Raw genomic sequence first — 23,897 nt, 5'->3', positions numbered from 1 at the left:
GTGTGAAGGAAATTAGTGTAGAAGAGCTGGGGACATATAAAGTCTAAAAGTAAATGACTATTATGCAGCCATACATAGGACCCACATATATTCTCCAGGAACGATGCTACAACATAACGTGGAGAAAGTACAGAGTCCTAATCAGGAAGTATTTGAATGGGAGAGAGAAAGTAGAAGACAAAAACACACAAAAGCATGTAGCCATGGAATTCACATGGATGTGTAGAGTATAACAGCTACAGGACACAGAGGTTATTTTACAGACACAAACTTGGAACTAGAATTCTAAAATACTCTAGTTGAGACTGTCCTCCTCTTGCTAGCTCTGCTCGTATCTGGTGTCCATCTCTTTTCCCATGAGTCTCCTTGGCTAATTCATCATTGCTGTCCTTCATCACTAGCTCATACAGAATCCATCATAAAGACACCTCTGTCCTTGCTGGTGTCTGGATATATCAGAAGGTGGCCATACTGGAATAAGGACTTTGAAATGACCAGATTATACATGTGGATGTAATTTGGCTGTGCTTTTATGACTATAAGACAATATAATTTAAGAATGAGAGATCAGGAGAGCCAGAGATAAAAAATACTAAAGGGAAAAATAGCTCAGCTTTTTAACTATTTAAAATAATTTACCAAAGTAGCTATGATGACAAAGAGCAGAGAACATTTTAAGATATAAAATTAAATAAATTTGCTTTATTTAGACTCTTTTATATTTTAATTATGAAATATATTATAATGCAAAAGTCTAATCATTTTCTTTGATTGATTATTGTTTCTCTAGAAAAGATTTTTTAACCAAAATGACTAAATTTTTAAATTTTTTCAACCATAAGTGTTTACTTCCTTTACCCATGCTTAACTTGGTTAAATTCTTCATTACTATTCTAGTAAATTCATTTTATGTAAAAATAGATTAATGATTCCAACATTACTGGAGAAGAAGCTAATGTGTCAGTCACCACAATAAAGGAAGGTGGATTATTTAGACACCGTATACTTGGAGACATGCTCCGCACACCTAATCAGCAACCACAGGTATTTTTCAAACTTTTCTCATAGTATTTATAATTTTAAATGCATAACTAATTTGTGCCAGTGTACCAAAACCTTTCAAAAGAGGAGTGTGAACAGCTCTAGTTCCATGGGAATATTGCTGTTGACAGTTGACCGACTCATTATTTTCCTCCAACTTCTGGGGGAGATTATCTTCCTAGTAATAAAAGATTCTTTTAACTCTACCACTGACAGAATTAACAACTATATCTTTTTATTTAACATTTATGTACTTAAGTCAGATAATTATTAATGTTGCCACTTCAGTGATGAGAATATTAAACTATAGAGAGTATAGGTGAGTTAACTTAAAGCACTCTCTACTTTTCTTCATAAAACTAATTAAACAGTACTTTCATGATTTAAGTATTGAAACTTTCCATCCTACATTTGCTATAATTTGAAGGACAACAAGGATGCTGTTTTTTTTTTTATTTTTTAAAAAATTTATTTACTTATTTTGAATATAGAGTTCTGTCTGCATGTATGCCTGCAGGACAGAAGAGGGCACCAGGTTTCATTACAGATGGTTGTGAGGCACCATGTGGTTGCTGGGAATTGAACTCAGGACCTCTGGAAGAACAATCAGTGCTCTTAATCTCTGAGCCATCTCTCCAGCCTATGTTGCTAACTGTTTATTTCACATATTTATTATACTCCTATTTACAACTCCATCAGAAGACCAATGGTGCATTGGCTGTGCTAATGAATAGATGAATAAATGAATAATAATAATGATGATGAATAATGAATGGATGGATACACAAATGAATGAGATGTCAAAGTAGAGTGCATAAACACATTTTTGCAGACAATGTTCTATTTGCTCTGTGTATAAATCTTGTGCATAAAGACTGTACTTTCAGGGATTATTACTATACTTTGTTACTGAATTCAATGCATATTGTACTGAGTTCTACTGTCTTTTTATTCCTGTTCACTTCTGGGTCTGTGTTTCTTGACTTGAAGGTTGAAGTTTATGTCAATGGAATTCCAGCTAAATGTTCAGGTGACTGTGGGTTTACATGGGATCCCATGACTACGCCTATCGTTTTGACAATAACACCTTCTGAAGGTAACATCTTGCTTTTAAATTCAGAATATAGGTGTAGGGTAACTAGAAAAATGAGTTCTCTGACAATGATTTTTAAATATATGTCACTGTCACTAAGGCAAGCAAACAGTTCATCATAGTCAAAACTGTGTATTAGTTGAAACTATGGAAAGAACATTCACTACTTACTTGGAAAAATAAATACCACCTATGAAACCAATGTATGTCATTAATCTTTCTATCCTTCATTTTCAAAGTTAGAATTGGTCTCCACATTTCCCTGTGACTTTGAAACGTTGCTCTTCTACTACACCAGTGTGTGTATTAACATCCATCATGAGAACATGTCCAGTGTGTGTATTAGCATCCATCGTGAGAACATGTCCAGTGTGTGTATTAGCATCCATCGTGAGAACATGTCTAGCAGAGCTAGGAAGCAGGCAAACAACATAGCTGCGGTTTTCTGAAAGAAGAGAACTGAGTGCTCATGTGAAGAAAACAGAACAATTAATGCCAAGAACTCATCTCAACCTTAGGGGATGAATTCTTATTGGGGGGAGGGTGTAATTTATGTGAGCTCCTAAAAATTTAAATAAGAATTATTGATAAGGAATGTAAGGAGTGAGTTTTTAACCACAGTGATAAATTCAGAAATCATAACCTCACCTTGGGTTTTTGTAGCTGATAATAACCCTTATCTGGTTAGTGCCCTTTGTTTTTACCAGTGATTTTTTTTTTCCATGTTTGTATACAGTTCTTAAAAATTACCTTGGGCTCAAAATAATTAACAACTTGAACTGCCTTTTTATATTTGATCAACTTAAAAATAATGGAAAATATAATATACTGAGTGCAATGGAACCGACCCGTGTCCTTCCTTCACAGTTAGGGGCAGCTTTCATCTTGTTATACACATTCAGATCACCAGTTTACAGAATACAACAGAAGCTAAAGCTCTCTTTAAGCATCCTCCTCCTAGTCCCCTGGGCTCCCAGAGGCAACCACAGTGACACATTTTGTGTTTTCTTCCGTGCTGTTTACTGCCTTCTGTATGTGACATATAGATGTAGTAATTTTGATGTGTGTGTGTGCGCATCTGTGCGTGCGGTGGGGGTGAAAGGTCAACCCAAGGTGTCATTTTGCAGCGCCTGTCTACTTTGTTTTTATTTATAATTAGAATGTTCTGATAGCACATAATATTCAGTTTCATTATGACATTCCCATACATGTATCTAATGTATTTTGATCATATTCACCTTCCATTACCATCTCTCCTCTCCTCTCCTTTTCTTTCTAGTTCCTTCTCTCCACTTCCCCATCTTCTGCCTTCAAGGTCCATCTCCTCTCCCAGTGCCCTTTGCAAATGAAAACTGTCACTTGTAGGTCATTCCTTCCTCCACAGTTTCATGATGGCTTACTGCCCTATCAACTTCCTTGCCATTAGAGTATTTTTTCTTTTCCCATTTAATTCCATAAGTCAATGAAGTAATTTTATGATATATATTAATGCAGAGATCCAAAATATGAATCCACACAGAGTAATTATATGAAAAACATCATCACTAAATAAATGTGTCTTTTCCCCCTCTTTAATTTCAGGTTTATGGTTTATATCTTTTAAAAGATAGGCATATTCTTGTAAATGTCTGATTTTATAATAACAAATTCTATTTTTTATATAAAATATAGTGACTGAAACTTATCACTTTCAGGGTCCTATGCAGAAAGCACGATACTAACCATAGCAGGCTCTGGATTTTCTCCTACTTCAGCTGTAACCGTCTCTGTTGGGTCTACCAGTTGCTCTCTTCTTTCTGTGGATGGTAGGTTCTTCTCAATGTCACAAAGTCCTGCTGTTTTCTCCAAGAGAAACTGGAAGAAAGAACTATCACAAATATAATTGTCCTCTCATATATATGTTATGGAGTCCTGAAATTAGCAGCCTGGTCTGGAGAAATATATATTTTCTCTGATTATGACCACACACTAATTGTTTGGGTGTTATACGGTGTCTTCATCCCATTAAGGGTGACCCACCATACATCTATCCATACATACCTTACAAACTGATTGCACAAGAATTTTCATACTTGGATGTATCTTTGAGACACAAAAATATTCAAAGTACTATTTTCTTGTCCCATGCTCCCTGACCATGCTTGTTGCTGTTGCTGTTTGTTTGTTTGGTTTTTGTATGTATGAGGGATGGAACCCAGGACCTCAGGTTTGTTAGGTAAGTGCTCAGCCACTGAACTACATTACAATCCTGTGATTTAGCTGTGACAATGCCATAGGAGTAATGAGGCAGGAGGACATGACGATATTCTTTGACTTCTAGTTCAGCACGACCTCTCTCCAGTTGTGCAGAATTTAAATGCCTGTTACATTTTTAACTTCTTGACATTGGTGGAAAAAACACTGTCACTTAATTTCACCCCAAGTTATTCACATTCTAGATATTTTCCTGATTTAAATCCCATGAACAAGACCACTTACCAAATCATTTCTGTTGATTTGTATTGAAAAGTGTCTTTGAGGTCAAATAGCCAATATTTTTTTTAACAGTTTACCTAAACTGCAGTAAATAAAGTGAAGCAAATATTTTCACTTAATTTATCACTTTATTATAGAACATGCTATTTTACTCAGTTTTGGACATGTTGAGCCAAAAATGCAGTAATTTTTTTTTTTTAGTATAAGTTCTAATTAAAAGTTAGAATGATAAAAATCTTGATGTGCACCTTTTTTGGGCAATGGTTTGAGACTGGTTTTCATAGTTCGTTTACAGTTTTCTAGAAGTAACTAACTTTTAGCAGCTGATAGTTTACAAAGATTCTACCTCCCCACTAAGATTTCCCTGTCCCTATCGGAATGTGACTAGTTTATCTTGGTTATATTTCTTGGAGTCTAAAAACATAGCTCACTGTTAATATTTGCAGGTTAATTTTACTGAGGTTTTTTTTTTAATCTTAAAAACTCCACCCTCCACATTTATTTTTATCATTTTCTTCTTTTTTTATGGCAAGAAAATGAAATCCAGTGCCAGATTCTGAACGGAAGTGCTGGGCACGTCCCCGTGGCTGTGTCCATTGCTGATGTTGGACTAGCACAGAATCTAGATGATGAGGGATCCCACTTCGTTTATCGGAGTCAGATCTCCCATGTCTGGCCTGATTCTGGAAGCCTGGCAGGTAATAGCTAACAGTTCTCAACAGAAGTGACCACATACATCCCTACCACTGCGTTTCTAGGGCTTTGTTTCTAGTGCCAGGAAAACAGCATGGACCCCAAGGCTCTCAGGACAAAGGAGAATGTCCATTCAAATGACACAGAGATTAAGTGGCTGACTATTTTATTCCTTGTGAAGCACAAGTTGGGGGTGTCTTATGCTTACATCATAGGTTATTGAATTAATATCATCAATTATTACATGTTTCTATAACAACCTCATTAATTATGTCAAGATAAGATTTATTAGTTATTATTCTGCTTAGCAGCTGCTCCTCATGTAGTCAGAGTCTCAACGGAGCTCCGTGACCTGGAATAAAGTTCTAGGACAAACAGGACAAAGGAAGGAAGGCACAGACAATAACACGTTTTTCTTGTGCTGTTTCACTTACTTTGTATATTTTTAACATGATCAATATTGGAAACTGTACTTTCACATCGATGTGTATGTATGTGTATGTGTGCTTTAATTGCTTTATTTTTACTTGAGTGTGTGTGTTCTTTCTCTTCTACTTTTACTTTATTGTGTTTTTACTCTTAGATTTCCCCTTGCTTGGAGATATTAAAATTTCAATCTTAATTGACCCTCATCCCCCACACATGAGCTAAAGCAAAGAGAAACAGGGTAACTTCTTCCCAAGATGGAGTGGTTGCTGCTTATATATCCCAAAGCCAATAAGGGAAATCCACCCGATTGAGAGCTTAGCCGGGCTTGTGGTGGTGGTTATGCGCATGGTTGATTCTCCACCACACGATTGAGAGCTTAGCCGGGCTTGTGGTGGTGATTATGTTCATGGCTGATTCTCCACCCGCTAGTCATCCATCTGGTGTGACCAGATGATTTGGCAATGATAAGTTAGATGGTGAGAAAGTTATTGTGGTAGTTGATCTGACTTTTGGTTTTATTTTCTTTGTTTTTCTTATAAAGGTGGTACTCTACTGACTGTATCTGGATTTGGTTTTAGTGAAAATTCAACTGTTTTAGTTGGAAATGAAACCTGCAATGTGATTGAAGGAGATTTGAACAGGATAACCTGCAGAACATCAAAAGTAAGGCCTCTGACTCTTTTCATCCCTCCTCTAAAACAGACCTAACCTTACGAGCTAGAAAACATGTAGGCAGGTGGTTACACAGGGGTCATATTTTTACAAATTCCAGAGTTTTCATTATTATCTGGAAAAACTGTTTCTTTGAAATCTTTTAACTAAAATCCAAAACAAAAAATATTATCTCCATATAGGAGACATTTAAAAATCATGATGAAGATGTATACACAAAACTATAATCAAAAACAGTGCATCTCACCTGAAATAATAGAAATAGATACAAAGATAGTGAGAGACTTCAACCCTTCACTCTCACCACTGGACAGGTCTGCCAGACAGAAACTTAACAGAGAAATAAGGGAACTAACAGATGTTATGTCTCAAATGGACTTAACAGACATTATAGAATATTCCATCCAAACAGAAAAGAATATACCTTCTTCTTAACACCTCACGGAACCTTCTCAAAAACTGAACACAAAACAAACAAACAAAGAAATAGATACAAAGTAAAGATAACATTCAATGGAAATGGGAGATCAGAATTAACGTCAGCTGGGTGGTAGTTGTGCACACCTTTAATTCCAGCACTCAGGAGACAGAGGCAGGAGGATCTCAATGAGTTTGAAAACAGCCTGGTCTACAAAGTGAGTTCTAGGGCTACACAGAGAAACCCTGTTTAAAAATACACCTCCAACCTCAAAAATTATCCTTAAATTTCAGTCAGGTCAATGGTTCACTAATTATGAGCAAACAGGTGATAAATGTAGAAGCAGTCACTAGCACCAAATCTCAAAACACAGCAAAGTAAGTAGAGACATAGGGTAAGGTGTCTAGGGAAGAAATTTCTTGCGTGTGTGTTGGACAGAATGATAAAATAAGGATTGAGAGGCTATCACAATGTAAAAAACATTTTGTTTAATTCATTCAGTCGAACACAACATATGCATTAATCCTATGCCCGACAATAAAGTCTGCCTAACTGGGAATTGCACAGATGCCATCGTGGAAGTGTAAAGTGCTTTTTAGTGTTTAAGCTTAGAGCAGGTAAGTAGATCAGCTAAATACGCAACCTAGTTTGTGAATGAAGTAGTCTTGTTTGAGTCTATTGCAAGAGAACAAGGGTTAAAAATGATATCTCACTCTTTATCAGTCAGAGAACCTTTTGCCCAGAGCATCTCAGTTGCACTGTGTAGCCCTTAAAGTCCAATAATATAAAAAATATAGATGCAGTTAAATGATCTCTGTCTTGAGACTTTAAATGCAGAATCTATGTTTAATACAACTTTAAATACCTGAGAACTACCTGTGTTTCATGACTGAAAACAACTTCAGAATGTTGTTTACAGTGATTCTTTCTTAAGTCACTGTGTGTGTGTGTGTGTGTTCACAGCCTTGAGTGTAGTTCCCCAAGAATTGTCCATCAAGTTTGTTTTAGATAGGCTGTCTCACTGGCTAGGTGTTGCTAACAAGGCTAGGAAGGAAGGTCAAGTTATCACATCTGCAACACATTTACTGATGATCTCCCAGCTAAATGACTCTATTTCAATTCAATACCTCATCGCTTAAAATTTTCCTTTTTTTTCCATTTATTTCAGAGAATTGAGGGTACTGTTGATGTTTCTGTTATTACCAATGGAATTCAAGCCACATCAAAGGATAGTTTTAGCTACAACTGCTTACAAACACCAGTTATCACTGATTTCAGCCCAAAAGAAAGGGCAATTTTGGGTAAGAAATTCTTCAGTGAGATCACTCAGTCATTTTTCTGGTTCTGGATTAACTCATTCAGCCTGATGATTTCAAGTTCCATCAATTTACTTGAGGATTTCATAATGTCCTTTTCCTTCATAGCTGAATAAGATTCTGTCGTGCATACATGCATTTGCTTTGTCCATTCATCAGTCAAGGAAGGTCTAGGACAGTGAAGACTTCATAAATAGTAGTAGATTGTTGTGTAATCTCCACCCATTCTTAATTTTATCTTTATTATAGCACTATCACCGGGCTGTAATTTTGAGTCCACAAGTGACTTTTCCCACTTTTTCTTGAGCACAAATAGAAAAAAAAAATCAATCGTTTGATGGATATATGGAAACCAGTTCCAGAAAGTCTTTCAAAGCATGGTTTCTCACTTAAGTTTTGCTCCTTATAATGTGCTCTTTACTTTCCTTTGCTTTTAAATATGAATAACTGAACTTATAATTTTGCTCTCAACATGAAAAATGGTGAGAAAGATATATATCTTTGAAAAATTATTTAAATACTTTTTCCCTTGTGAAGCATGCATTTTATATGTACATAGAAGCATGAACTCATTTTTTGGAATTTTGCCTCTGAACGTGTCAACAGTTTCTAAATCTTATGAAAGATGAATATGTTGGTTTGGTTAAAGTACAAGTTTTGTACCGGATTAAAAAGTTAACTTTTATATAAGAAGTTGTATTTTTATTTTAAAACAATAGGAAACATCAATTTAACAATTAAGGGCTATAACTTTGAAAATGAACTCGCACAAAATATGGTGTATGTTGGAGGGGAAGCCTGCCAGGTTCTTCATTCAAACTTCACAGACATTACATGCCTTTTGCCCAAGTTACCGCCTGGAATACATGACATCCATGTTAAAGTCAGAAACTGGGGTTTGGCATCAACAAGGTATGATACTGATTATAATTGTTAGAGCTGTGGAATGCATGGGGCTAATAAAACTGAGATAGAAAAAAGTCATTAATTTTCAAATATCTTGATTGCTTTCTTTACCTTTTTATAATAGGAAAAAATTCTTTAAAATTCTCATGAAATATGTAATAATGCTTTGGTTTTTTTTGAACAAACCATTTGGAACAGATTATAAAAATTCTCTGTGTAGTTGGATTTCTGTAACTGTTTTGTGGCTTATGTTCATCCTGGAAATGTTTTTCAAGCAATTTTGGCAGTGGGGGAGAGCATTTGTTTAACTCTGGACTTGCAATAATTTCCTGTGCTGTTGGTGCTCACGATATTGTTAAATGATTACTGCAACAATTACAGATGTGAAAAGTTTACTAATAGTAAATCTTAGGAGTTACAAAAGTGTGTAATGCCGGGCGATGGTGGCGCACGCCTTTAATCCCAGCACTCGGGAGGCAGAGGTAGGCGGATCTCTGTGAGTTCGAGACCAGCCTGGTCTACAGAGCTAGTTCCAGGACAGGCTCCAAAGCCACAGAGAAACCCTGTCTCGAAAAAAAAAAAAAAAAAAAAAAAAAAACAAAAGTGTGTAATGGACAATAGAATAGGGCAGGATTCTCTGAGGAGATTTTAAAAAGCCAGTACCTGGCCATCTAAAGAAAGGGGTGGAGATAATCCCTCACTGATTCTGTTCTGAATTTTCTTCCCTGCTACTGTTAACAGGAACATTTTATTTCTTCTCTGAAACAATTGCTAGTTTAGAATACTCTGAAGAAGAGGAAGATAGATTAGTAGCTTTAAAAGAAGGCAAAGAAAGCAAGTATCAGAATAGAAGGACATACGATTGTCACAAAATCTTATAGGGACTGAGGACCAGTAAACAGAATCCAGGGGCTGCATCTTTGTTGAGTTCACAGGGAAGAGCTCACAGGGTTCTTGAACAGCTGCTAACTTCTGCTGTTCCTGGATGATAATATATGAAGAGTCAAACCCAAACTATTTGTTTAGATGGCAGTTGGAGAAACAGTAATTCAGCATGCTAAAGGAGTCATGTAAAGCAACACAAAGCCTCATTGGAATCTACAGAGATTGTGCTCTCATGGGTGGGACTTAGGATGTAGGATGTATCAGGTCAAAAGAACATTTCACATTTTGATGGTGCCCTATCAGGCATAAAGCAAAGTGAAAAAAAATGTTTTCCCTGAGATTATGAGAAAGTTTTGACAAAGTTTCAAAAAGAGAAGTTAAACTGAATTGCACAAAAAATTAATTACTCCTATTATGTATGAAGTTTTGTTGGTATCTTTGTTTTACATGTATATTTGCTTTTATAAGTCATTATAGTAAAAATGCAAAATACTTTAAAGAATTTCATGTGCCATTATTTCTCACAATCATATTTCCTATATTATCATAAGACTTTTCATCTCACATACTTTTGCTATTAGATTTTTAAAAACTCTAGCTTTCAAAATTAACATACTTATTTAACAAAAGTACAAATGATTGCCAGATTATCTGGTCTGAGAAATTAATGTGTAATTACACATGTATTTGATTATTTCTTATTCTCAAAACACTGGGGACCTGAGGTGAGGAAGCTCATTGGAAATCTATTCTTTTGTTCTTTTCAGGAACAAGTTAAATGCTTCCATACGATACATTTTGGAAGTCATCCACATGTCTCCACACAGAGGCTCTTTGTACGGTGGCACTGAGATCACTATAATGGGTTTGGGATTCAGCCCGATACCAACCGAGAATTCCGTCCTCTTAGGTAAAACATTTTCCCTGTAGGGGGTGCTGTTAAGGTTTTTCTTGGCTAAAAGGATCTGCTGGTTGTTAAGCAAATGCTTTCAATGTTTTTTTCAATATCGTAAGAAAGGTTACACAAATACTGTTAGTTGCTTTTCTATATTTTAATGTGTGTGCATGGAGGAGAGGGGTCCATGTTTATGGGTGCTCCTAGAGGTCAGAGTAAGACACTGGACACCCTGGCGTTGGAGTCATAGGTAGCTGTGGGTCACTCAGCACGGGTGGTAGGAACTGGACTTGGAGCATTTGCAAAAGCATCAAGAGCTTCTAAGTACTGAGACCTCTCTCCAGAACATTTTTTAAAATTAATGTAGAAAAAAAAAGTCAAGTGTATGTAGTTAAAGGGATGATCAAAAGGTGAACAGCTTTTGAATGTTTCAGTTTTAATCAGTTCTCATTGTATATTTAATTTGTGTAAAATCCTTCTGTGAAAATACAGCTAGAGTCAGCCTCAGGAGCACAAAATATCAAAGATCCTCCCGTATAACACAGAGCTTTGTTAAACATTGGCTCTTTATGACTGATAGTTCTTCTCTATAGTTCACAAAGTCATCTGAAAATGTTTCTCCTACCTTTTATATTTTTAGGTTCTTTCCCATGCGACATTACCTCATCATCAGAAAATGTCATCAAATGTACTCTTCATTCGACAGGAACTGTGTTCAATATTACCAACAATGGCTCACATTTAGGTACCAATCAACATTTTTCTTTAAATAAAAATTTATTTATTCTTCTTTCACACAATACATCCAGATTACAGTTTCCCCTCCTTCTCCACCCAGGTACCCACATCTCTTCTCCCCCTGGTCTAATCCTCCCCCCCACCCACTGTCACCCCACCCCCCCATCCCCAGTATCTCCCAGAAAAAAGCAGGCTTTCAGGGACATCAGCTGAAGACTGAAAACAAGATACAACAATAGGCACAAATCCTCCTTAGCCGGGCGGTGGTGGCGCACGCCTTTAATCCCAGCACTCGGGAGGCAGAGGCAGGCGGATCTCTGTGAGTTTGAGGCCAGCCTGGTCTACAAGAGCTAGTTCCAGGACAGGAACCAAAAGCTACGGAGAAACCCTGTCTCGAAAAATCAAAAAAAAAAAAAAAAACAAAAAAAACCAACAAATCCTCACACAAAGGCTGGATGAGGTAACACGGTAGGGGGAAAAGGCAAAAGAGTTAGAAATACCTCCCCTCCCTCTGTCAGGAGTGGCCCCCAAACACCAAGCAAACAACTTTAACATTAGCACAGGACCTAGCGCAGACCTGTGTGTGCTCTGTGATTGCTGCTTCAGTCTCTGTGAGCACCCATGAGCCCTGCTTCGTTGATTCCCTTGGGCCATGTTTCCCAAGGTCTTTGACCTCTCCGGATCCCACAATTCCTCCTCCCCCTCTTCCACTGGGTTTCCTGAGCTCTGAAGATGGGGTGCAGATGGAGACTACCAATCTGGGTTCTCTCTGCCTAAAGTTTAGCTGTGGGTTTCTGCTGCCTCTCTAATGACAACTGGGGTAGGCTTCAATCTATGAGTATAACAGCCAGTCGTGGGTTCCCTCTCCTGGTGTGGGCCTCAAATTAGACCCGTCCTTGTTTAGCCATTGCCACACGTTCAGTGCCATCATTACCTAGCACATCTTGCAGGCAGGAAAGAGTAGGTCGAAGGTTTTGTGGCTGGGTTGGTGTCTAATTGCATCACTGGAAGCCTTGCCTGGTTCCGGAAGATGGACAGTTCAAGTTCCATACTCTCCATTGCTAGGAGTCCTAGTAAGGGTCACCCTTGCATATTCCAGAGGGTTTTCACTGCACTAGGTTCTTTCAGCGCCCAAATGCCCCCAAGGTCCAGTAGTCTGTCCCTGTACTCTCTCCCTCCATCCCCCACATGATCCCTCCTACCAACCTGGGTTCTCTCTGCCTAAAGTTTAGCTGTGGGTTTCTGCTGCCTCTCTAATGACAACTGGGGTAGGCTTTAATCTATGAGTATAACAGCCATCCCCACCCATCCCCACCCATCCCTCGTCTGCCCACAAAATCTTTTCTATTTCCCTTCTCGGGAAGATCCACGTGTCACATTAGAGACTACTTATTACCTAACCTCTTTGGGTCTGTGAATTGTAGCATGGATAACAGCTTTAATCCTATAAGCATCTAATATCCACTTACAAGTGAGAGCATATCATATGTGTCTTTGTGGGTCTCAGTTACCTCACTCAGGATGATTTATTTCCATTTCCATCCATTTGCCTGCAAATTTCATAATGCCATTTCATTTTCACTGCTGAGTAATACTCCATGATGGAAAAGTATCAGATTTACTTTATCTGATCTGCAGTTGAAGGACATTTATGTTGTTTCTAGTTTCTGGCTGTTATGAATAAAGCCATTATGAACATAACTGAGCAAGTTTCTTTGTGATAGGATGAAGCACCCTTTGAGTATGTGCACAAAACTTGTATAGCTGCTTTTTCTTGAGATAGATCAATTCCCAATTTTCTGAGGAGCTGCCATATTGATTTCCATAGTGGTTGTACAAGTTTGCACTCCCAGCATCAATGGAGGAGTGTTCATTTTGCTTCACATCCTGGCCAGCATGAGCTTGTTATTGATCTTAGCCATTCTGACCCTGCAAGCCAAAGTAGTTTTTATTTCCATTTCCCTAATGGCTAAGATATCAAGGAACACTAATATTTTAGAAAAAAAAGGAAAGACTTCATGCCTAAATTAAGTTTATTTTTATTTTGCATTTCAAGCTGTTCAAATAATTGATGCTATTTCTTGTCTACTTCTGCAACGTTCTCCTTATGCAGTTAAAAAGTCAAGTACATAGTATATATGTAGTCACATGTGTGACGAGCTTGAATTAAGAAGGCCAGGCTACATACTACATATGTCGTCATATAAGAGATGCTCTTGCATTAAGAAGGCCAGGGACTTTGTGGCAGTCCAGGACCTCCAGAGTTGCTGCAGCTTATTACTGCAGTCGTGAGTTTCAGAAAGAAAATTTGAGTTGAAATTATGAGCATGCCCAGTTGTTCCCAAAATTTTTTTGTGTAAGAAGAGTTGATCGACTCCTTTCAAACACTCCACGCAATATTTCCAAACAGCTTATTTACTGAACATCCAACTTTTTTTTAGTGTCTCCTGCCCATCACTTCTGGAGATATTGGTTGCAATTTACTTCTTCCTTTCCACCTCTGTATCCTGCTTTCTAGTAATCCTGGTTTTATTTTGTTCGATTGTTTAAATTATGTACCAAGAGAAGTATAGTACTAATTTGAACATTGTTCTCCCTTTGTAAAAATGACCATTTTCATGGTTGATTTTTCAGACATTTGCTTCTTTGACTTTTAAAATCTGCCTCCATTCTTCTTCCCAGAGCACGGACTAGGTTATGCCTGGTCACCACCTGTCTTAAATGTGACTGTGGGGGATACTGTGGTGTGGCACTGGCGAGCACAGCCCTTTCTTAGGAGTATAGGGTACAGGGTTTTCTCAGTCTCCAGCCCTGGAAGTGTGACTTATGATGGCAAAGGATTTACAAATGGAAAACAAAAGTCTGCATCAGGTACTTTTATGTTTTGTTGAAATTTTTATCGTGTTCCTTTGTTCTAAGATTCAGTAAATATGTTTACATAAATTACCAGTACAAATAAAACCATGAAGTAGTTAACTTAGCATTTTTATGCCTATTTAAAAAACATTGTAAATAAGTCTAAACAATTGTCTTAAACATGCCATAATAAATCTGGTCTTTATTATCTTTATTGATTCCATGATAACTGACCACTTGAAATGTGTTATTCAGCAAAGTACAATGAAAATAAGAACTGTTTTACTCACATTGATCTGATAACAAACAATGAACTTTTGTTGATTGGAATCAGCTTATCAACCTTTCTTGTAGAACATCTAGTGTTATTGTGCCTTTCCAATTGACTAGTTTGTTTTGTGCTTGCACCAATATATTTACATTTTCATTGCATGCTATTTTTCTTTCAAATTTGATAAATTAGGCCTGACTTTCCGTGGTTTTCTTTAAAAAGTAAAGCTGGATCTTGCCTTTTTTGCATCAAATTTCCATATATATATGTATATATAAATATATATATAAACACTTTATAGTCAGTGAATTATTCTCTACTACTTCCTGTTGAGCTATTAGACATTTGAAAAATAAGAAAATTGTCATTTGCATGTGCATTTAAATGATAATTCCCACTTCCTCACCTAGTTTTCAAAGATTCATTAATTGCTTGTATTTCTTGTGTACAATCTTACTTTATGGCAGGTTCATTTTCTTATCAGTTTACATCTCCTGGAATCCATTACTACAGCAGCGGGTATGTTGATGAGACCCACTCCATATCTCTCCAAGGAGTCATTAACGTTTTACCAGCTGAAAGCAGGCATGTTCCCCTGCGAGTGTTTGTGGGAAACATTGAAGCAACGCATGCTGCAGGTAAGATGGTTAAACGTGGAAAGTGCAGCACTGGAGCTGGGCTTAAAATGACCTTTGTCGAGTAGATGCCGGTAGATGTCAGATGGCTGGGTCAACCTGTGTTTGTCTTCTCCTAAGGCTGGAATATATTCCACAAAGTCACTCTGCTAATAGAATACCCAAGTCTTACCCGCCTGCTTCACTGAAGGAAGCAGTCATGGGGTCTGAATCCAGTTCTTGTACAGGATAGCCTACAAGGCTTGTTATACAGATCGCTCTTCTGTCTAAAGCAGGCCCAGAGAATCCGTACTTGGCAAGTACGGCAGCAGGCTGCCTGGCAACAGAACCCTTGTGTGGCCTGAATGATACCAGGGTTAGAAATACAGATCAATTACTCTTTGAGTTTTCACATTGTGTCTCACCATCTATAAGCAACATTACTCCTTCTACGGGAACAGTGAATGAACTCATAACCATCAGTGGACACGGCTTCAGTCTTCTTGCATGTGCTAATAAGGTAAGAAAAAAAAACCTCTTCTCGGTGTCCACATACTCAGTAAAAAAGAGACATTTGGCCACAATCTCTTAGTTTGAGTTCATCAGATTTATGGTCTGTAACTGGCACACTACTTGGTCACTTCAAGTTTATATTTAAATGTGTGTGGTGGTTTTAGGGGGTGGTTGTATTATTGTAATAATAATGGAGCTGTATACCTGTGACTGGAATAAGTTTTTGAACATAATCATAAAATCATAATCATAAAAGAATCCTCCTTGAACATCAGCCACTCCCTTCATCCATTTCAGCATCCCAGCGACCGCTAATCTCTTTTCCTCCTTATAGATGTGCCTATCCTGAACATTTTCTGCAACGGACAGTTCCTCGTAAACATCTATTTCCATTTGGTATAATATATGGAAATTCATTCATGTTTCATTGCTTTTTATGGCTAAATAAATACTTCATATATCACATTAAGTCCGTTCATTCATCCAGTTTATAGATAGTTTTTATACTTTGCGGCTAATGTGAAGAGCACAGTTATTAACACACTTGTGCCAATTATGAGATTACTTTTTACATTTTTTTTAAGACAGTCTTTATCGGCTCCCAAAATTAATTTTATGAATACAGATTTTTCCATGGGATTGTCTTTTTAAAAATACAATTGATGCTAAGACAAACACAAATTTCATATGAGAGTAATGTATTAACGTATTTGATCTTACATTCATTTTTCTTCCAGGTTACAGTTGGTAGCTATCCTTGTGTTGTAGAAGAAAGCAGTGAAAATTCTATTATGTGTCATATTGACACTCAAAACTCAATGGATGTTGGCATCAGAGAAATTGTTACTTTGACTGTCTACAACCTGGGCGCCGCTATCAACACAGTGCCCAACGAATTTGACAGGCGGTTTGTCCTTTTGCCAAACATAGATATGGTGTTGCCAAGCTCAGGATCGACTACAGGAATGACAAGGGTGACCATCCACGGCTCTGGATTCGTGGCTTCTTCTGCCAGTGTAGACGTCTTTATGGGTGATTTCCCATGTAAAGTTCTTACTGTGACCTACACAGCTATTGAGTGTGAAACGACTCCTGCTCCCCAACAGCTTCTTCCTGTCGACCTTGTGATACATGGAGTCCCCTCCCAATGTCAGGGCAACTGCAGCTTTTCATACCTAGAAAACCTTGTTCCTTATGTAACTGGACTCTTCCCACACTCTATCGAAGGACCTGGAAATCTCCTTATTGAAGGAGAGGGTTTTGGGACATTGTTGGAAGATGTTTCTGTATTTATTGGAAGTCAACAGTTGAGAGTAATCGAAGTGAATGAAAATAACATCACTGTTTCTATGACTCCGCTACCAGCGGGACTTCATTCACTCCATGTCGTGGTTGGGTCTAAGGGCTTGGCTCTGGGAAACCTGACTGTCAGCAGCCCTGCAGTAGCTTCTGTCTCACCAACCACCGGAAGCATCGCTGGTGGAACCACTTTGGTGATCACAGGCAATGGCTTTGCTCCTGGCAACACCACAGTGACTGTTGGGAACAACCCTTGTCAGATTGTGTTCACCAACTCCAGTGAGGTCTACTGCAGCTCCCCGGCTGGGAGAGCTGGAACAGCCAGTCTCAAGATCTCTGTGAATGCAATTGTTTACCCACCTCTGTCATTTACATATGCCATGGAGGATACTCCATTTCTCAAAAGAATTATCCCGAATAGAGGTACTTTATTATCTACATGCATTTTTATTGTATTGATGTCATATTATAGTCATATTCATTATTATGGGTTATGACATTCAAGTATATCTTTTACTTAGTCCTACTTAAACTAATTAATATAATGCATGGGACTCAAGTTCTGTGCAGTGTTATGTATTTTTTTTTCATACATTCTCAGTATAAAATTCCAACTTTTATATGGGAACACAATGTACATCAACTTGATCTAAATTAAAAATGAGGAAGAAATAGATGACTATCTTGGAAGCAAAATGAGTAGTTTATGTCATTAATACTGATGTGGCATAAGAAGCAACTATTAAGACTCATGTGTGAGACCAGGCAGTGGTGGTGCACACCTTTAATCCCAGCACTCGGGAGGCAGAGGCAGGCGGATCTCTGTGAGTTCGAGGCCAGCCTGGTCTACAAGAGTGAGTTCCAGGACAGCTAGGACGGTTACCCAGAGAAACTTTGTCTCAAAAAACAAACAAACAAACAAACAATTCACAAGTGATTGATCTCATTAACACTGATAATTGTCCAGGGTATATTACTTCTATAAGCACCAAATAATTATTGTTTGTACAACAGAATTCTTTATGAACTTTCTGAGGAAGTGACATATCCAGAGGAAGATGGCATCTTACCCTCTGCCGTATGCCACAGTTTCTAATCCTCACACTATTTGAATCTTCGTCATCTGTGTGAAGGATCCTAGAAAAGCAGCTGCAGCTAACTAAAGTCAATAGAATGGCTGTCTTAGTTTGCTTTCTGTTGCTGGGATAACTGAAAACAACATGCGACTTGGGTAGAAAATGGTTTATTTGGTGAACACATCCTTATTACAGTCCATCATATAAGGAAGTCAAGGCAGGAACCTTGGGGGTAGGTTCTGAAACAGGCCATGAAGGAGCACTGCTTAATGGCTTACTCTTCATGGCCTCTGTTTTCTTTGGTAATTAAATAAATAATAAATACAAGATTGGCTGAAAAATATACAAAAGTATACACACACACACACACACACACACACACAGTGACTATATGGGAAAATGGAAACCCAAAAGCAGCTATAAATTTTTATTTTATTGTTTTATGTATTAGTGTTTGCTTACAAGTATGTATGTGTGCCACGTGTGGGACCATTGTGAGCCAGCATGTGGATGCTGGAGATCAAACTGGGTATTCTTGAAGATCACCAGTTCTCTTAATTGCTGAGCCATCACTCCAGCCCTTCAAAGACAGTTGTGCCTAACTGCCATTGCACAACGTCAGACGTATACAAAACTTACTAGAATACATGGGAAGGTTAAAAAATAAAAGCATTATTTTACCAAAAAATTAAAAGAAGAAATGAAATGAAAATTTTGGCCTGGTATATATTTTTAATGCCTTAACATCAGTATTTTCTTTATTAGTCCCCTGTCCTCTGTTTTCTACTATAACTATTTAACTACATATCATGTTATATTTTTCTCAAAGTATAGCTTCTGAACATACTTGAGTAACAGAAAATACAGCTTGTTCTAAAAATGAATTGCTATGATCAAAAGCACAGATAGCATAAAATACTGTCTCATGTTCAGAAATCCATAGATCAGAAATCCACAAAAATCCAGTGACCCTCTAGATCATTCTGCCCTCTTTCTCTTTTTTCTATCAGTCTAAAGAAGTAATTTATATGTTATTATGGACAGAAGAACTAGAAATCAGTGCACAGTGAGATAAGTCAAAAGTAATGAATGTACAATAGGCTGGTATATACCATAGTAAAGATGTGCGTAACACATGTGTACTGTTATTTATATAGTTTTTAAACATTGGATATTATTTTGTTTGGGTTTTGGTTTTCAAGATAGATTCTCAGTCTGGAATTTGCTCTGTAGACCTTGCTAGCCTTGAACTCAGTGATATGGATCCACCTGCCTCTGCCTCTAGAGTATTGGGGTTAAAGGCGCCCAGTTCAGATGAATATTATTTTATTCACAGGGGTAAAGCTACATCTCTTCAAATGCATACAGAAACATTAACATGTAACATGTATTTGTATTGTTTCATTTTTGTTTTAAGGTCCACCAGGAACTGAAGTTGAAATAACGGGGTCTAACCTTGGATTTGATATCTCGGATGTTTCAGTGATGATAAAAGACACACCATGCAACGTGACTGCCGTCAATGACACTGTGTTGCAGTGCATTGTGGGAGAACATGCAGGGGGCATGTTTCCTGTGACAATGCTTCACAAGACAAAAGGCTCTGCCCTCTCCTCTGTTGAATTTGAGTACCCACTTTATATTCAGAATATTTATCCAAGACAAGGTGATCAGTTAGTTTATGTTATTTCAGCACTCACTTAGAAAGAATATATTCTTAAAGCCCTGCCATAACTTGCTTCTTATAAGCATAAAAATACCTACCTTAATTTGTCCAACAAGTTAAAATACAGGAGTATTAATTTGTCATTCCAAAATAATATGTTCTATATTTATTTTATGGCAGTATCGTTTGCTTAAAAGTTATCAAATTTTAAATTGGCAAGTTACGTGTATAAATTTTAAAAAGATTTATTTTAACTGAAATATAATTATTTCCACAGAAAATGGTGCTTCTAGTTGAAAATGAACAATTAAAACCTCTACAATGTATGATGAAAATATTCAATTAAGTAGTAATATTATATGTATGTTTTGAGTACTCTGAAATCATTTGTGACATCTCTTCTAAATTAAATTTTAGTTTCTAGAATTACTACTTGTTACCAGAAATAACATTTATTCATTGAAGATTTAAACACTGCAATTGGAAGGTATTTGGTTTTATTAATAATATGAATTTCAGAGCTAAGAAAGTTTGTGTAAAGTACTTTCCTCTTCAGATTTTTAACTGAAGCAAATATGTACAGAGAAGAAGTTCTCTGCTTATTCATTCGGTTTTGTCTGATTCAGGGAGCTTTGGTGGTGGCCAAACCATGACTGTGACCGGCGCGGGGTTTGATCCACAGAGTTCAGCTGTATTGGTCTGTGGCTACAAATGTGCAGTAGACAGACGTGGGTCTGACTCTACAATGCTGCTCTGTGAGACTCCACCGAATAATGGTAAGTACTAAAAAAAAAAAAAAAGATGAATGGCTGCCTTTGAGGAATGCAAATTTTAGTACAATTATAGTCTCTTTTCTCAAGTTGTTGAATTCTTTGATGTGATTGAGTCTGATTTATGACCATCCTGACTTTAAGAAATTTGGTCAGAGCCTTTCTTTCTACCATTGTAACTCCAAGGACTTTGGTTTGTGACATCAATTGGTGCCTGGTGCTTAGTTACGCATTCAAATGGAAAACATGTCTTTGGTTCTCGTTAGTTAAGTTTTCTTAAAGGCAACTAAAAAATGCTGAGAAACAGATAAAGGAAGATGGTCATTGGCTAATAAAGGCACTGCCCTGGCCCATTTTATTGGTTAGAGGATAGGTGGGAGGGGTAGACAGAACAGAACGCTGGGAGGAACAGGAAGTGAGGTCAGAGACTCCACAGCTCTGCTCTCCTGAGCAGATGCCTCTCAGCAGCAGACGCCTGAGAGAGACGCCATGCCCCGCTCCCGGGATGAAGCTCCGACCCAGGATGGACTAGGCTAGAATCTCCCCAGTAAGCGCACCTTGGGGTGCTACACACAGATGATTAGAAATGGGCTAAATTAATATGTGAGAATTAGCCTAGAAGAGAATGGACCAAGCAGTGATTAAAAGAATACAGTGTCCGTGTAATTATTTTCGGGGCATAAGCTAGCCGGGCAGGCGGCTGGGGTGTTGGGGACGCAGCCCCGCCGCTGCCCTTATTCAATATTCTCCAGGGAATAGCACACCAACAGGTTATCCAATCCCAAAACATAAACCCAAGTAACATTCAACAGACTGATCATGTTGTATTTGGAAATATATGATATATATGTATACATATATGAATCTAAGAGCAATTAATAGAAAAAGAGACCACAAACTTGAAAAAGAGCAAGGAAGGGTATATGGGAGGTTTTGGAGAACAAGAAGAAAAGAAGGCAAATTATGTATTTACAGTATAATCTCAAAAAATAAAAGTAATTTTAAAAGACGAACTAGTACAATTCTTTTGTGTACAAACCTTGGCAGTCATCAAGAGGATTTGACCCCTAAGCATTTCTTTGGAAAAAGTTTTCAACCTCTGTCTGGCTCAGCTTCTTCACGGACCAAATTAAGTTTAACAGAGTGGTGTTCTTCATAGGATTATTGTGAGATTAACATATGTAGGAGGGTGGATATCTGGAACATGATACATGATTTTCTACTGTTATAATTCTTTCTCATTTTTACTGGTTGAAAAATAAAACCTAATTCTGGGTAGCCCCTAAATCTCATATTTTGCCACTTTTTTTTTATTTTCCAAGTAAGTAGGTGTCTTCCTACTCCATGTTTTCTGTTAAATGGAGACACTAAGAGTCCTAATTTGGTAGGTGCTGAACCTCAACAATCCAGTATGGTGTAAAGATTTGTCATCATTATTTAACTCCCCTTTCCTGTTAATGGTGGATATAGGTTCTATGATTTTTTTAGCTGTTGCTAGAGGACTTTGCTAGTTCGTGTACAATCTTTGTGCATTATGAAGTGGTCATGGGGAAAACAGGATTATAATGAAAATATTGAGGGGTTTTGACAGTGCATCTGGGCCTGACGGCAGAGCTATGCTCAGTCTGCGTCCCTCTCCATAGGCAGTGGACCAGAACAAGCCTGTGGCGTGAGTGTGGTCAACGGAAAGGACTCAACCCAGTCCTCGATGCCGTTTACATACACCTTGTCTCTGACTCCACTCATCGCTGAAATATCGCCCAAGAGAGGCAGCACCGCAGGGGGCACCAGACTTACAGTCACAGGATCCGGATTCAGGTACCGTCTTCACACAGGGGCACACTAACACGCTTCTAGACGCGAGCCGAACAGTTTTCTCTCCTAATACAGTAATCAAGGACAGTCTCGGAGCGTGGACTTTTCTGTCTCTAAGTCATGCTTAAGGCATAAAATAGCACCTAACAGCCTGCATTCACTGAATACATACTCTGTGCTGGGGACTTTCCTACCCGCGGAAGGTTTCTTTTCCTGCATATAAGAGTTTTTTTATTTATTTATTTATTTATTTATTTATTTATCCCACTTCATGTTCAGGAGGCTAAGGTGTAAGAGATGAAATGAGTTGCCCCAAACCAGCAATAAGTTGACAAACACAAATAAACCATTTGTTCTGCTTTCTCCTCAGCTTCTCTCTAGTCACAGTATGTTTCACGGGTGGAAAAGAAACATCTTTTCCCTAAACCAAATCCATTCCTTTGCAACCAGCCAGGCTCTTTTTCAGATGCCGTTAGGCAGAGGCTCTGCCATCATTCTTCAGGAGAGAAAGCTGACTTCAAGGCATTGAGGACTAGTTTAGTGTCTCAAGTGATAACAGTTCCTTAAAACGTGTGTTTCAAGTAGACGTTACATTCTAAGGCTTGTGACTGTGCTTAAAATATTGCAAAGGGAAACATTCACGAGCAGTTTCTACAATTTGTAAAATGCAACTGTTTGGAGACCACAAAGAATCTTGGTGGCTTGAGGCCAAGCAGCTTTTCCTTAATGTCGAAACACATGCTGCTTTCTACAGTTCTGGATCCTGACATCTTATAGTCTTGGTTTCCGTTTTCTCAATAAATATTTCTAACTCTTAATATACTGCCAGCCTGCTCTTTGATAGGACATAGGGCACAACCGCTGGTTTTACAGTAACATATGGATGCAGAGCTTTTAATATGTGAAGTAGAAATTCAAGGTAATTGTACATGGTTAACCTTTTCTTTCTTTACAGCGAAAACACACAGGATGTTCATGTCTCCATAGCCCGTGACAAATGTGATGTCCAGCATTCCAACAGGACACATATCATCTGCATGACGAGGGCTCATGCTCCTTCAGGGTGGGCTCCAGTTCATGTCAGCATCAGAAACGTCGGCATGGCCAAACTGGTAATCATGACAGTTGCATATGGTAACCATAGCAATTAAATCTCGCACCCGGGAGGTGGGCTGATTGTTAGTGGATATCTTATTTTAATAACTCCCACAGATAATTTAACTCTTCCTGTACTCTACTTAAGCTGTGCACAGTTTTGTGCATTATCATTCATGTTTTTATTCTCTATTTTAATTATTCCATGTGTGATATAATTCATAATACATTTTAACATTTTATAATCATGAAATAATTGTGTCATCTGTAACATCTTTAAAGTAAGCTTCATTTCATTACTTAGACAGTGTATCTTGTTCTAGATTTTTGTTTTGTTTTTTGAAGACAGGGTTTCTCTGTA

The 23,897-nt window shown here is 37.8% G+C and overlaps 1 protein-coding gene across 1 annotated transcript in view; it reads left to right on the top strand.

Moving 5' to 3' along the window:
* Positions 1 to 23,897, top strand: part of Pkhd1l1 (PKHD1 like 1) — a 133,228-nt gene that overhangs the window by 44,080 nt on the left and 65,251 nt on the right. The window contains exons 26-42 of the mRNA XM_041637621.1: positions 922 to 1,044; positions 2,032 to 2,137; positions 3,829 to 3,939; positions 5,143 to 5,307; positions 6,273 to 6,394; positions 7,990 to 8,122; positions 8,857 to 9,049; positions 10,696 to 10,838; positions 11,464 to 11,568; positions 14,244 to 14,432; positions 15,156 to 15,326; positions 15,596 to 15,822; positions 16,553 to 17,537; positions 19,608 to 19,856; positions 20,483 to 20,632; positions 22,270 to 22,444; positions 23,397 to 23,553. Of these exons, the coding sequence (XP_041493555.1) occupies positions 922 to 1,044; positions 2,032 to 2,137; positions 3,829 to 3,939; positions 5,143 to 5,307; positions 6,273 to 6,394; positions 7,990 to 8,122; positions 8,857 to 9,049; positions 10,696 to 10,838; positions 11,464 to 11,568; positions 14,244 to 14,432; positions 15,156 to 15,326; positions 15,596 to 15,822; positions 16,553 to 17,537; positions 19,608 to 19,856; positions 20,483 to 20,632; positions 22,270 to 22,444; positions 23,397 to 23,553 (3,504 nt within the window). The remainder of the gene's footprint in view (positions 1 to 921; positions 1,045 to 2,031; positions 2,138 to 3,828; positions 3,940 to 5,142; positions 5,308 to 6,272; positions 6,395 to 7,989; positions 8,123 to 8,856; positions 9,050 to 10,695; positions 10,839 to 11,463; positions 11,569 to 14,243; positions 14,433 to 15,155; positions 15,327 to 15,595; positions 15,823 to 16,552; positions 17,538 to 19,607; positions 19,857 to 20,482; positions 20,633 to 22,269; positions 22,445 to 23,396; positions 23,554 to 23,897) is intronic.

This window comes from Microtus oregoni, unplaced genomic scaffold, assembly GCF_018167655.1.
Source record: "Microtus oregoni isolate MIOR12 unplaced genomic scaffold, Mior012 000053F_ref0000044, whole genome shotgun sequence".
Taxonomy (NCBI): domain Eukaryota; kingdom Metazoa; phylum Chordata; class Mammalia; order Rodentia; family Cricetidae; genus Microtus; species Microtus oregoni.
The sequence above is the reverse complement of the archived record's forward strand: the minus strand, read 5'-3'. Positions and strand labels throughout refer to the sequence as shown.